The following is a 16,159-nucleotide window of genomic DNA, read 5'->3' as shown; positions in this document are numbered from 1 at the left end:
TGCAAACGCAAGAGGCGATTTATTGATACACAGGCGCCTGCGGGTGCCCAGCGAAACCTCAGCCGGAGCTTCGGTGAACTGGCACACCGGGCTTTGGGGTACAGATCTTTTATAGGGTACAGTGGTCAGTTTCCCTCCTAGCACAGTAACAGGTATCTCATTGGCTCTTTTGAATCCAGCATATAGGTCACTTAAAGGGTAAACTTGTTTTTCACTATAGGTTCCTGGAAAAACCACATAAAAAACATTTGTTATTCATTGTATGGTTTTTTCATTGTATGATCCTGTTTGCCCAATCGTGCTGGTTCCTTTCCCAACCATCCTGTCCTTTCTTAATCGGTTACACTTAACTGATTTTCTGAAAAATACATCTGACGTCTGTGCAGGTGTGGAAGCAAGCCCTGGTGATTTATTACTGGGCCTAAAGTTATTGGGCTGGGGTCTTTCACTATCAATATCATTTTGACAGATTGAACTGATAAATGTACAGGCTTTAGACTTGAAAATCATCACAACTCTCATTCCCACCACTGTTGGATGTTGGCCTGATGGTTATGCTATCTGCCAAATGAAACAATAGCAAAATACACATTTTTTTCAAGTGCATACAGAATATTCATTCAGAGAGATCCTGTGCTGGTTAAGAAAATAAGCCTTAAAAAATTTGCATGCAAAATGTTTTCTGATCAAAACAGAATCAAACTAGAAATCAAAAACCAAAAGAAAGCAAGGAAAACCCCCAAATATTTCAAAATTCAACAATCAAATAATCCAGGGGCCAAAGAATAAGTCTCAAGGGAAACAAGAAAAGAGTCTGAACTGAAGGAAAATAAAACTGGGATTCTGGGGAATACAGATCTCGATGATTATCTGAGAGAGGCTGCCCAAGAGTCCTGAGGTCTGGGTGGAGCAAGAGCTTTTCTCTTTATTTTCTCCTGGTTTAAAGAGAGTGTTTTAAACCTCCATGTTAGCCCCAATCATCTTGGGCGTAACAGAGAAGTTTATGAACATTAGAAGTTTAGGAATATTGGGTCTGCTGCTTACAAACGCACTTCATGGGATACTTCAGGCAGCCACGCATAAATGCCACTGCTCTGCAGGAACTGGCTGAATATCAATGAGAAGACAAGAGTGATCACGTGGGCCTGCTGTTTGGCTGGGCTGACTCTGACATCATAGCCTGTCTTCTGAAAGCAGTCCGGGACCTTTTTATAAAGTCAAACAGATAAAGCAAATTCTAGAGATGTGCTAGGGACCGGGATAAAAAAAAAAGTACGTTGTTTACTTTCAGTTGTGGTCACCAGCGGATAAACTGTGTCTCTAGATCCCTTGCTTCATATTTCCCAAAAGTAAGTTCGTCTTGTTTTTGATTTTTTTGTTTTGTTTTGTGGTTTCTTGTTTTTTTTTTTTTTTGGCCTTGGGGATTTTCTTTTTTTCCTTCTTTTTATCTTGTCACAGAATAATAAGGTTTTGTGAACTGAAGGTTAAATATCTGTAGAGAAATTAGTTTGAAAATTAATGGGCTATTTTGAAGTGCTTTGATATCTGGAGCTTAATATTAGATAGGTAAAACAATTGAATTAAAATGTGAGGTTTTAACAAGTATGCACATATGGTATTATTCTAAACCAGAAACTGAGAGTAAGAATAAGCAGAGATTGGCTAACAAGTTGATTATGAAGAACTTAAAAATCTTAAGAACTGACTTGGAAGCCTGAGTTGTATTTGAAGTTATAGTTTTTCACTTTTATTGCACAGTAATTGTGTTTTTCTGACTTTGAGACTGTTTACCAAGAACATTTACAGAAATCTTTTTTATTATCCCTTTCTCTCATTCTCAGGCTCTAAGAATTTTAGAAACCTGAGAAGCTTTCCAGAATCTTTTCCTCTTTGAATATCATGAGTTGAATCAGAATGTGAAATATGTAGCTTTTCCTTCTCACAGTACTGCTTTGAATGTGCATGGTTTGTGGTAGACAGATGATACATGTTTCTGTAGTATAAACATTTTGTTTTGAATTTAAAAACAGCATCAAAAGATAAAAGTCAAGTCATTCCAGTTGGAAACCATTTGCCATATGCGTATCAAGGAATTCATGTTATCAGTCTTTTTACCAACTGAAGAACATACACCAGTTGGGGAGAAATAAAGTTGTAATACTAACTTACAGTGGAAGATGGAAGGGGTGGGGGAGGGATTGATGGCTCCATGCCACCCAGGGCTATGGCTGATTCCACAGCCAGAAGATCTCACTCTGAGCCATCTCACTGTCCCCTACAGCCCTGCATGACCCCCTTCTAAGTGCCCATTCATAATTCTCTGCACTAAGAATGCCCATGGGGAGCCTCAGCACCCTCTCATGGAGCAACCTGACCTACTGCTATTTCATTCTTGAAATTTCCTTTCCCTCCTTCTCTCTTTCCACGGGCTTCCTGACCTCTTTTCTTCATCCGATAGACTTGCTTCCAGCCTCAGTGAACAGCCTGTGTAGTTTTCCTCTCTGGCAATATCCTCTGAGCCTGCCTTGGCCAACGGGATGGCCTTTGGAACTGGCCCCTGGACTCCTCACCCCAGCTTTGATTAGGAAACAGCAGCACCCCGTGTGTGATCCTGTCCCATGGCTGGGACAGGGGCTTCAGGTGGGCTCATACCCACTCCTCATCACTATGGACCAGTTCACAGCAGCCCTGTGTGTCCATGGGGTCTGCAGAGAGGGAGGAGACCACTTACTTCAGAAGTCAGGACTTAAGAGCCGGCTGCCAGTCTTTGCCATGGAGCTGCTGGCTCTGTGGTAGAAGTCCTGACCCAGCCTTCCAAGTCATATTCCTGGCATGCTTCCCAGAAAACTGGTAAGCATTCCAGAATCTCTTTATTTTCTATAATGTAGCTTAGACTCCTCATTCCTCCCACAGGAAAGACCTTACAAAAGCACTTGTGTTCCACAGTTTTCAGGGGAGGCCCAGCAAATCGTATTTGTATAGTGTTGGTTAACTGGGGCTATGGAGAGAAGTGGTAATAGTGTTACCGCTGTTGACTGGTGAGGAGTTCTTGCTTCCCCAGTGTTGAAGAATAACACCAAAGAAGCACGCCCAGGCAAGGTCAAAGTAGAAATTAGAAGTTTTATATTAAAGGACAGCAGAAAAGACTTCTCCCGGAGGAAGAAGGGGACCCAAGAGGTGGAATCCGTGGAAGGGATGTTGTCTCCCCTTTTTATAGTTCTTTCAGTGATGGAATGTAGGTGGGAAGGCCCGAGGGGTGGGACACAGGTGGGCCAAAGAAGTAATCTGGTCAGGAAGGACTTCTGAGTCAGCACCTTTTTGCTGGGGGCTGTTCATTAACATTTCTTTGAGGTGGACTTTGGCCTAGGGCCTTTTTGGGACTTCATTAACATTCCATGAGTTGTCCTGCGTTTCCCGGAATCATTGCCAGCATGGCCTCCATTTTAGATTTCACTCGGCATTAGACCCGATTTATCTAACTACACTGACTACCTAACTTTAAATCTGGCTTCAATAGTATTAGCCTCTGAGGAATTTTGTATCCCTGCTACAATAAAATGTAGATATATATTCCTCTACTAATTCACACACACACACACACACACACACACACACACTCCTCTACATGTTCTTTACTCAATGTCAAATATCATAAAACTGATTTGCTTCTTTATTAGAGGAAAGTTCTGGTCTACTGCTGTTGTAATCCTTAGAGGAGAAGGCAGTATCCATAGAAGAAAAATGCTTGCTCCTTGCAGGCAATTTTAGGTAAAGTATATAGGGTGTTTCATAGAGAACTAACCCTACAGAGGACAAAGGTTGGTGAATTCTTAATCCAGCAGAGGCCAACCCAATCCCAATTGAGGGGAAATGCTTACCCTCTACCTCGAACACAGTCCCAAACATATCACTCTCTATTGTTGGAAAAATTATTTCACTATGTACTTTAAGTTAAAAATTGAACACATTTCTAAGTAAGAACGACTAGAATGATCGGGTTGGAACTCAGCAGCAAATTAAAATATCTAGACAATATTTGTAAGAAGACAGAGATAGTAAAAGATGTTAAGCTTTCATAAAATAAGTCATAGTTCCCTGGGAAACTCCAAAATTTAAGAGTGACTATTAAAGAACTGTAAATACCTCTCATATCTTTGGTACAGGAGAGAAAAGAAGAAATTTTTACCAATTTAAAAAGAATTTATAAGGTATGAAGATAGAACTAAAAGCAAAGACAGCATAGGTTTAATAGGAAAATAAAACACAATGCACGATCATCCCAAACAAAAAAAATGCATGCATAACATAATTCACTTCATAAAATATAGCTACCAGTTTAGATTTCTAAACATTGAAGCAGTTATAAAATTTTCATACTTGGTTGAATATTTAGAAATTCACCCCAGGGTTAAGAAATTGTTAATGATTTATTAGACAAATATTAATCTCAAGAAACTAGTGACTCCATGTTACCAGAAATAGAAAGAACCTTCCATTGAAACATGAGCTGTAGAGCCATCTTTTATACACCCAACCACTTAGCCTTTAAAGTCACATGCTAAAAATCAGCAAAGGTATAATAAGAATGCCAAACCTATTACTAAAGTGAGGAATTAAAATAAAACTCAATCATGAAGTCATCGACCAAGTAAATCTACACAAAGGATATGGCCCTAGACTTGTCGAGACAATTTTGAAGAGAACAAGGAGAAAGACCTTTCCTTGTACTTCAGAAGGCTTATTATGGAGCTCTAGTTACTAGACTGTACGTAAGACATACACGTAGAGATTAATTGAAAGAGTAGACTACTTCAAAATGCATATGCATGTATGTGTATAAATACACATATACATATACATCTGGTATTTGAGAGAATAGACACAACAATTAAGAAAGGAGAAACCATCAAGTAACTGGTGTCTGGACAACTTGCCTGACAATTACAGAAGAAAAGAAGAACAACAACATGGTAGGTCATTGTCTCACATCTTATACACAAATAAACTTGGATTAAAAAGGTAACTATAACGAAAAAATCTTTGAAACTATTAGGAATATATATTTGTAATTTCCCAAAAGGAAATACTTTCTAAACCGGATATACACAGGAAATACAGAATCAGAGGGAAAAGTTGTTAAATTTGACTAAAACAAAATTAAAATTTGCTTATGATAAAATATACACTGATTTTGGATTGGCAAAGCTAATGAACTAGCAACAAATAAGCATCTGGAATAATAATGAACTAAAAAATAAAAGCTAAACAGAATACAGAAAAAGCTATTTACAGAAGAAATCTAAATAGTCATTCAACATGAAAAATTTCTATGAAAAACAAAATAATACAAATTCAAATAATGAGACACCCTACACACTCTTCAGATTGGCAAACATATGTTTTTGCTTAGAATGGGTCTGGAAGTTATAGATTTTTGTTTTCTGTTGCTGTTCTACCCTCAACTTTCTCTGGCCCTGTCCACCTGAGCCACAAAGGGGATCTCTCTCCATTCTTTCACCCCAACCCCATCAATAAGCCACTGTGGGTTTTGCTCAGTTCAGTGCAAATATAGGTTGAGGGATTGTAGACTTCTTGCTCCAGCCTCTGTATTGAACCCAGTACAAAGGACTCACACGTGGGTGGGGCTTTCTCAGCATTTCTCTTTCCCTATTTACCAGCTCACTCCCACCTGTATTTACATGAAGGTCTGGTACCTCCTTCAGTGGTTGCCTAACTGGGCTTTAAATCCCTGTGGGGTCCACACAGCAAACCTCTGCAGCAACATATCTTTGCTTGGGAATGAGGACAGGGAGTTTCCAGGAAGTGATCTGTTCAGGACAGGTTCATGCACAAAAGAGTAAGTCTCCCATGTGGTGGTGTTTAAATGGTGGACCCTAAAAATAGGGGGTCTAGGGGGAGGTAATTAGGCTATTGGGGACATTGTTTGGGGAAGGGATTAATGCTGGTCTTGCAGAGTAAGTTGGTTCTCAGGAAAGCAGGTTGTAAATCAAGACCACCTCATGAGCTTGACCCCTTCTGCACGCAGTTGATTCTCTTTCCATTCTTACCCCATGCTGTGATGCCACCAAGGGAACATTTCCAGGACACCAGTACCATGCTGTTTGGTTCCTCTGGCCCTCAGAATTGTGAGCCAAATAAACCTCTTTATAAAATACCCAGCCTTGAGTATTTTGTTATAGCAACAGAAAACAGACTAAGGAAAGTCCTCTAGGGACAAAACTGAACATCATGCCAGCTAGCAAAATTGGTAATTTCAAGGGGCCATATCCATCTTCACAGGGAAAACTATGAAAGGCGAATTTGGAGCTAAGAAGTCATAAGTCAGTAACTGGCCAAGTGCCTCACAAATCCATGATGGAGCAGAGCCTGGAAGCAGGGAGAAGGTGGCATGGGAGTAATAACATGCTAACTCAGGAACACCCAGACTGTAGCGCTCGTATGGGATACTGGAGTTACCAGGCTGCTCCCTTTCTGTTTGCAGGTTATTTGTTCCTGTTATGAACTCACATTTACTCATTTTCTCCCCTTCTTTCTCATTGAACAGGGCAACATGGGTAAGAGAAAGATAAGCGTGTGTCAACAAACTTGGGCTTTATTACATAAGAACATTCTTAAAAAGTGGAGAATGAAAAGAGAGCCACTAATGGTATGATTCGTTATCTGTGCCACTTTGTATTTAAGATGGGAAGATGTATATTACCTGAGAGGCATTTATGCTTTTGTTTTATATTTCCCCTACCAAAAATAAAATGAAAAACCTTTATAAAGCAGAAGAATCCGTTTTTAAGACTCTAAATCTACTTGAAGACATTTAAATTGGCAAAAACCTATAAATTGAGGCCTAAAAGCACAGAGGCTGGCCAGAAACTGAGAATTCAATAAATGTTTTAAAAGCCAATAATTATTCTTCTTACTAGTGTTCCCCACTCATTCATAAGTAGTGATATTCTAAAGACACAGCAAACAAATCAACCCACAGGTAACTGTGGAATTTCTTTCTTTAAAAAAAAAAACAAACATTTTCTTCAAAAGTAGTACAAAGTTTGGGAATGTATAAGTGCCAAGAAGAAAATTACTTTTTAATGGTACCATGTAATGAAAAGCCTGGTTGAACTTTGGTATCTTTTAAAATCAGTTTCATAGAGCAAGGTAGCATATTGAATTAAATGGGAATTATACTGTATGTACATAGTGAAATCTTTTTAAAATTATGCATTTGGGAAATATGGTGATTCTTAATGGGAATTTGCAAGTGACCAGGATTTATAACTAATTACTGAAACAGTGTTCCTCGTTATCACTCTGTTGAATTTCCAATGGCTGGAACTTGGCGTATCATCCCTATAGCATGCTCTGGGTCTCTTCAACACAGGGACTTTCAACAGAATCAAATACATCAATGAGTGCGTTACCAAAGTAACACCAGCTGACAATAATTTAAAATGGCGTGTCCTGTTGCGTTTCATTTCTCATGATCAGTCCTTTAGCACTGATCCATTTGAATTTAGCTCAATCCATTTGAATTACTATTAATAGTTCATTGAAATTACTCAGTTTGTTTTATACATTTTTTAAATGGTTCATATTGCAAGATGTGTTGAAATTTTAAAAAGGAACAGAGGGACGAATTGTATGACAAATGACTATGGATGAATAATTTGAAATCACAATTTTCTCTCCTCATTCTCGGGCTGCGTAGGAATGGATGAACGCGTTGCTCCTCCTACTTTGTTTGTACTTCTATCCTATTGGTCATCAAGTTGAAGACTTTTCTTTAAGGCCTCCTGTGAACCTCGGAAGGGTAGATTCATTTAATGAATCCAAATTTACAATTGAATACACACCTGTCACCAATGTAACCCAACAGATAATGAGCAAAGTAGCTACTACCTCCTTCATGACAGGTGAGTTGTCTAGCAATCCACAAGGAATATGTGACATCAGAATCCATGCAGATGCAGGCATTTAATTTACATTTCAGCTGATAAAATTGTGTCAATTATCAAAATTGCTAAAATGGGAAACTGAACATACTTCTTTGTTGGAAATAAAGGATTCGTTTAAGTTATGTCAACATAGGCACTCCACATATTTTGAAAAATTCCCTCTTTTTTTGAATTTCTTCACCTTACTGTCAGGATTTGTACAGGAAAATAACTATATTTATTTCCAGTATCAACAAGTGCCTAATTGTATACCTATATACAATTTTAGATTTATTAGAATACTAATTATTCTACAAATAGTGTAATTGGTATAGTATATGTTATGTTGATGAAATTGGCTCAATAATCACAACATGTGGGGAAAAAATAACTAAATTTTATGTGTTTCTTCTGATGGTATCTAAATGAAACTTTAGAAACATCTTCCCCCAACATTTTAGATTTCATGACTCTGCCAAAGTCAATACATGATTTCATTTTATTTTCATAAAGAACTCTAGTAAAAGCTATTGAACATGACATCTTGAAGGCGAGTCTCCCGGTAATTTACTAATAACATCACTTTCTTGTAATGGCAGGTAAAGAAGTCATGGGACTATCAGATGAAGAAAGCATTAAAGAATTGAAAGCAGATTATCATGAGGAAATAGTAAGAGTCATCTTTACAAACACATATTCATATCATCTGAAATTCTTGTTGGGACGAAGAATCCCGATCAGTAAGGAACACAGGGACCATACAGGTAACTTTCCAGCCATATGATCACACTGATCACTATTTCATTTATGTTTGAGCCATTCATAGAAACAGATGTTAATATGTCAAGTTAGATCATCTCTATCATGGTGATGTCCATGTCATTCTACACATTCAAAAAATGTGCTTTCATCTTTGAGTAAACTAACATATTCAATATATGATCACTATATATAGCCATATACATATATCCAGACATGACTTATGTGTATACATATGTACACATATACATATAAACATACATTATCTGTGATATATAGCTGTAATATATGGTTGTTAAGGTAAAATAAAATTTATGGATAAAATAGAACAAACTTCCGTTTAAATGCTTAAGTAAATCCATATGAAAGTAAGAGCAATTCTTGAAGGTCTAAAATGGAGAGGGCACCAAACTCAGTGTTAATTGGTTATTATTGGTGCTATATGACTTTGCGAAGCTCAGCAACCAAGAGATTTGGGTTTTAGTAGCTATGTGGGAACAGAGGAGAAGATCTTGGGTTTGTGTAAGATGAAGTTTCCTGAATTAATTTGGAATCTGGAGGGCTGTGTACTCAGCAAGAGTTCACAAAAAAAGAGACACCTGTTGATAAAGAAAGAATAAAATGAAGTTTGTTGTTCTCCCTTTGGGCTCTGAAATAATACAAAGAGAATTCTTAAGAAAATCATAGCTTTCAGTCACCTTCTCCTGAGTCTAGAATTCTTCCTTAACTTGAGAAGCTAATCTGAAAAATCTCAACTAAAAAATATAAAGTGCTCCTAGGCTAGTCAGATTCTGGGGTGCCTGACAGATGATATTATAAATTTTCTCTAGAAAAATACGACCTCAACTAAGACAGCAAAGACAAAATATCTCTAAATGTAAATTTACTCTCCAATATGTAAAAACAAGGCACCACGAGAGTCAAGAGAATTGCCCAAGCTGAATATATATATATATATATATTTGAATATATATATATATATATATTTGAATATATATATATATATTTGAATATATATATTTGAATATATATATATATATTTGAATATATATATTTGAATATATATTTGAATATATATATATTTGAATATATATATATATTTGAATATATATATATTTGAATATATATATATATTTGAATATATATATATATATATTTGAATATATATATATATATATATATATATTTCCCAGTGGAATTATAAAACTGAGAATATAAAATAAGCAAGTAATCTAAGGAATAATAGACTTTTTCAGAGAAGTTGACATATTCATTCTAAAATTTGCTTTTTAAAAGGCAAATTTAAATATCAAAATCAAAGTATCCAAGCTACTCATTTTTAAAAATTAAATAAGAAATTAAGACAGTATGTTACTGCCACAGATGAATAGGCCAATGACAGAGAAGAGAGAATCTTGGAAAATTCTCACATAAACATGGACACTCATATATGACTGAGAGGACATTACCAATTAATGCTGAGAACTGCAGGAAAAATTGTCTCTCCATAAAGAACAAAATAAAATTATCTTGTACAGAACAACCAATTTTAGGTAAAAAAAAATTTAAAAAGTCCTGCAAAACTTTTGGAAGTCAGTATAAGAACATACTTTTATAACTATTGGATAGGAGGACTTTCTTGCAAAATGAAAAATATATAAACTACAAAATAAAAGATAGATATATTCAGCTAGATAAAAATCAAGGAATTCTTATTATCCAAAGATACTGTATAGATAGTGAGAATTTGAGGTAGAATTGAAAAAAGATATTGATAACAAATAAAACTAGCAAAAGATGATTTCAGAATACATAAAGATTTTCTTTGAATAAATAAGAAAAAGACCTCAAAATAGGACATTATTGAAAGACATAGCAGGTATTTCATAAAACATGAAACACAGATCAAGATTAAGCACGTGGAGAGATTTCTACCTGCATTAGCAATCAGAGAACTGTATTTTGAAACCACTTGTTACATCATTTCACATTCATTAGATTTGCAAAAACTAACAAATAATACAAAGTATTGACTAGGATATGTAGAAAAGAGAATGCCTATCCAGTATCATATAATTTTCTAAATTCTGCAAAAATTGAATAATATATAACCCATCATCATAAAAATCTTTTTAGTAAAACTCTCATCCCTACATTAAAAACTGGTAGCCTGTTCTGTCCTTCCTGAGTGCTTCGGAAGCTCTCAATGAAGAGCCAGACTCAAGGCACTTTAAAAGCAAGAGTGGATTTCTCATCTTTCTTCACCTGCTTCTACAAGCAGAATGAGTCACATATAATAGTGCAGAAAATTCATTTCATTTGGAAATCCTTAGTTTAATGTGGAATAGAATATCCCCCAACCTCTGACCAAAGAACCTTGCTGAACTTGTAGCCTGAGTAAGAAATAAGCTTTTGTGGTGATAAGTTGAGGTTTAAAGGTAATTTGTTACTATAGCATATCATAGACTATCCTGACTGATACACACACATGCATGATAAAATATAAAAGAATTCTTCAAAAAATTATAGCTTTCAGTCTCCTTCTTCTGGGTGAAAAACAATTTTAGATTTTTTAATCGGGGCTGGGGACAAGAGTAGAAACAAGTAGCTTAGATACTTTTATGTTGATATTTAAATTTGCCTTTTAAAAAGCAAATTTTAGATTTTTTTTTAATGGAGGCTGGTGACAACAGTAAAAAGAAAAAAAGAACTAACCCAAATATCAGGAGAGTAGATAAATAAATTGATTGGCTCACATTTCTACAATGGGATTCCATAATCATAAGAAGAAATAAATAGGGCTATTTAGACAGATTTCAAAGTTATTAAACATAACAACTGAAGTAAGGTGCAGAATAATGAATATAATGAGATCTATGGATTAAATAGAGTTTATGTTTAAAAATTACTTATATAGTTTAGGGTTACACAGTAAAAGCCTAAAGACATATGTAAACGTGAAGTTCAGAAACATCATTAGCTATTTCAAGGATTGGTGCTTAGGAAAGAACATTTAGACAGTATGTAAAGGAGTTCAACTGTATTTGTAATGATTTATTTTAAAAATTTGGTGATAAGTACATGTGTGTCTATTTTTATATTATTTGTAGATCTGAAATATTTCAAAATAATTTTTAAATATTGAAAATCTTAATGCAGTATGCATTTGATTCCTATATTTAACTTTAATTAATCTTATTAAAGACTATCACCGTAATATAATTTCATTAAATATTATAAATATATTCAACATATTATACATAGTTCATATATAAAATAGCTACATTAAATATATTAATATCAATGGACTGGTAGATCTTTTTTTTAATAAATAAACTTCTTTCTTCAAAAGACATTCTGATTGACATGATTTAAGCACAGTGAGTTTCCTTATTCAAACTTCCATTTGGCCCTTTATGCTGTGTTGTACCCCATGTTAGAACAAGCTGTATTTCAGTGTTTCTCAATGCATACTAGAAATCCTGCTGTTTTGAAGAACATTGTTATGGTTTAGATATGAGGTGTGCCCCAGAAGTTTACATGGAAGACAATGCAAAAAAAAAATTTAGAGGTGAAATAATGGGGTTATGAGAGCCTTAACCTAATCAATGCATTGCTCCACTTGAATGGATGAACTTGATGGTGTTTGTAGGCAGGTAGGGTGTAGCTGGAGGAAGTAGATCACTGGCAGCCTTTGGGGTATACATTTTGTCCGAGGTGAGTAGAACTCTCTCTGTTTCCTGATTACCATGTCCTAGGCTGCTTTCCTCCACCCTGCCCTTCTGCCATCATGTTCTTTCTCATCTGAGGCCCCAGGCTACAGAGTCAGCTGTCAGAGCTCTGAAACCATGAACATCAAACTTCATTCTTGTGAGGTCTTTTGGTCACAGTGGTGAAAAAGCTGACTAAAACTAATATCAAAAAGATATTGTTTTCACAATGCAGAAATAGAAGAGTTCCACAAAATTCTTGACTGGCAGAGAAGCACAAAAGGTGGTATGAGAAAGATGACTACAGGCAGAACGTTCCCCAAGACAGCTCCGCCTGACTCGTTTGGAGAATCATTACTATAACCTATGTTTTCATGTTTTAGAGCCAAAATAAGTCCATTTGAATTATGGGCCACTGAAAAGCCCATTTCCTGTGATCAGAATTGATATAATTCTAGTGATGATTTCTTGTCTTTTTTAATCACAAAGCTCATTGTTTTGAAGAAGATGAAGATGTTGACTGTTACATCTCAATATTCTGGAAGGAAGGTTTTGTGGCTCTTCAAGCTGCCATTAATGCTGCTATTATAGAAGTGAGTACAAAATGTTCAATGAAAACTAATTTTCCATACAAATTAATTATACCAGAGGTACTAGAAGTCTCATGGAAGGAAATATAAATGGCTAGCCCTGTTCTTTCATTTACTCATTTGTATATTTACAACAAAGACCACTAAATTTGCTGTATGTCGTTAGGAAATAAGGCATACAGAGAAGAAATGTTGTCAGGAAACCAGGGATATAATAAGGACATCAATAGAACAGAAGTAGGTGATCATGGGCATATCAAAAAGTCCTTTTAAACAAACAAGCAAGTTTCCAGCCTATAAAGCTGTGGAAAGAGTCTCATTAAAATGGCAGTTAAACTAGAAGCTTGAGGTGAGGGGTTTGTCAAATCTAAGATCAGAAAAGGCACTGCAAAGAAATCATGAAGTGACATTGGGTGGGGAGATAGTCAAACACAGTAATGCTAAGAATTCTGGAAAGCCTGGAATCCAAAATCCAGGTGGACCAGTGCAGTACACGGATGTGGAAATGTAGGCCAGCATCAGATCCTAGAAGGATTGCACATTTCTAGGAAAAGAGATGATAAAAACAGAGACACGAAACCCCAGCACGTCATTCGGTGTGGAAATTTTATTTATTATTATCTTTCTTCAGACCACAACAAATCATTCAGTCATGGAGGAACTTATGTCGGTTACCGGAAGATACATGAAGATACAGCCCTTTATTAGTCAAGGAGGAATCGCAACTGATTTTTTCATTTTCTTCTGCATCATCTCCTTTTCCCCATTCATTTACTATGCATCCATCAATGTCACGAGGGAGAGGAAAACGATGAAGGCCTTGATGACCATGATGGGCCTGCAGGATTCAGCGTTCTGGTGAGCTGGGCTGTAGCACAGTGTTCTCAATGGAGAATCTCTGGAAAAGTGGGTGTCTGCAGTGTATCTTTATTAAAACCTAATGGTTTTCTAACTTTTCCCTTTACCCTCCGAATGCAATAAGTCACCCTTGGTATAATGTTTGCCAGGACAAGACCGAATGTGACTGTGATTCTCTCGGGTTTAGTTTGCTGGGCAGTTGTGATAATGGAATGGGAAAGACAGAGGTCAGCATCTTTGCCAGAGGAAGTGGAATTCCAGCTAGAATGGGACTGCAAGGGCAGAAGTCAAAGCTTGAGTAATTCCAAGAATGGACAAGGTTCTGTGTGAGACCTCGAGAGTAATTAATTGACAGGGCATGGAGAAGGACGAAAGTAACCGTGAAGGGAGGGAGATGGGCGGGTTGGGCATATTGTAATCAATTAGGAGTTAGAGTTCCTTCTGTGCTAAAATCCTGAAAATCAGTATTGACCTATTTACTGAATTAATATTAGAGGAAATTATAGTAGAGCAGTGAAATCTGGAGATTCTAGAGCCAAACACTTGGATTTGAGACTGTTAACATCTTTGTTCAATGGCTTCTCTGTCAATAACATGAGTAAAACATAGAAATGTCATTTCTGCATTCAGCTATGGTGAGAAGCAGATGATTTACTATTTGCTAAGTTTTTTAAACACTGCCCAATACATAATAATTGCTCTATGTGCTAGCTATTATTGTATTGGTCTTGCAGCTATTTTTTAATTTTTTTTAAAGTATCTTTATTTCATTATACTCTCTAAAGAAGACTGTAAAACAAGATAAAGAAATTGATAAGAAAAGCATAGTGGACTATTCTGAGACAAAGTAAATGGTATGAATTTTAGCACTCTATCTCACTGGAAAATGAGTGGAATTAAGGGCAAGTATGTAGACTTCTTGATGTATTCATGCAGAGAAAGGTGAAAAGAGCTTTTGGTAAGAGAAGTGACAGAATTTCACATGAGGAGTAATTTCTTATCTCCAAGGAAATTTATGAGGCTTCTCACTCTTTAAGCCTCTAGAGAAAAAGATATCAGGGATTCACAAAGGTGCTACCATGAACTAAGACGATGACCCATATAACCTCACCTCACCAAGTTCTCACCATAGTATAGTTTTCTATTTTCAGAGGAATAAAGGGGAGAAAAATTGGTTACAGAGTTTTCCCACAGTCACAGGGTAAGAAAGTCCAAAATGAAATGTTACAACCCAAATTCATCAGACTTGAAACCTAATTATTTCTTTTTTTGTTTATAATGATGTGTGTGCATGTGTGTTTCTGAAATTATTTTTCAGAAAAAGAATATTCTTAATCCCTTATGAATTCTGTTTAAAAAGTTCTAGTTTGCAATAGCATATCCTAGAATAGGCAATAAATACCTGCTGCACAACAGCATGGGTGTATGAATGAATGAGTGGGCAAATGAACAATGAAAAATTACAGTACAATCCATGGTGGGTCCTTCTTTTCAACTGAACACTCAGTACTAAAACAAAGCTCTGTTTTTGCACCAGGCTCTCCTGGGGTTTGCTCTATGCCGGCTTCATCTTCATTATGGCCCTTTTCTTGGCACTTATTATAAAATCTACCCAGTTTTTTATTCTGACCAACTTCATGGTAGTTTTTACCCTCTTTCTCCTTTATGGATTGTCACTGGTGAGTTGATGAATTAAATTTTTCCCTGTCTATCTCTTGCCTTAAAAATCAAACTGTTGGTTTCAGATTATCTTATTTTGTCTACACATCTGTTTTCTGCCTGCTCTAGTTGCATGCAAAAATCTATAGGTGGATACAATTGGATTAGTAATGCTTTGTGATGTCAATTATTAATACAATTGGCAAAATAATAGTTTCACTCGTTACATGCAAACTAATAATAGAACTAAAATGTTATTTGTAAAATCCCTCCTGTTATCATGCTACTAATAATTCCTGGAGGGACCTTACCCAGTCGGGTCTTCTCTTGTTTAGATTGCTCTGGCTTTCCTGATGAGCGTCTTGGTGAAGAAGTCTTTCCTCACTAGCCTAGTGGTGTTCCTCCTTACTGTCTTCTGGGGGAGCCTTGGATTCACAGCGTTGTACAGATATCTCCCAGTGTCTTTGGAGTGGATTTTCAGTTTTCTTAGCCCGTTTGCTTTCACCCTTGGAATGTCCCAGGTAAGAAGCCATCTAATGATCGGTGAAAAGCATCTTTCTTCTCTGGAAGAATCTGTAATCAAAAAAAAAAAAAAAAGAATCTGTAATAGTTTTCATACTTCAGCATGGTGAAATTT

The 16,159-nt window shown here is 36.2% G+C and overlaps 1 protein-coding gene across 1 annotated transcript in view; it reads left to right on the top strand.

Annotated features, from left to right (window-relative positions):
- The first annotated feature begins 2,778 nt into the window (after window positions 1-2,778).
- Window positions 2,779-16,159, top strand: part of Abca8 (ATP binding cassette subfamily A member 8) — a 58,929-nt gene continuing 45,548 nt past the window's right edge. The window contains 8 exon segments of the mRNA XM_071604038.1: window positions 2,779-2,850; window positions 6,566-6,667; window positions 7,721-7,925; window positions 8,546-8,710; window positions 12,905-13,008; window positions 13,637-13,863; window positions 15,401-15,542; window positions 15,858-16,043. Of these exon segments, the coding sequence (XP_071460139.1) occupies window positions 2,833-2,850; window positions 6,566-6,667; window positions 7,721-7,925; window positions 8,546-8,710; window positions 12,905-13,008; window positions 13,637-13,863; window positions 15,401-15,542; window positions 15,858-16,043 (1,149 nt within the window). The 5' untranslated portion in view covers window positions 2,779-2,832.

The sequence above is a fragment of the Marmota flaviventris genome, chromosome 17 (assembly GCF_047511675.1).
Source record: "Marmota flaviventris isolate mMarFla1 chromosome 17, mMarFla1.hap1, whole genome shotgun sequence".
Classification (NCBI taxonomy): domain Eukaryota; kingdom Metazoa; phylum Chordata; class Mammalia; order Rodentia; family Sciuridae; genus Marmota; species Marmota flaviventris.
The sequence above is the reverse complement of the archived record's forward strand: the minus strand, read 5'-3'. Positions and strand labels throughout refer to the sequence as shown.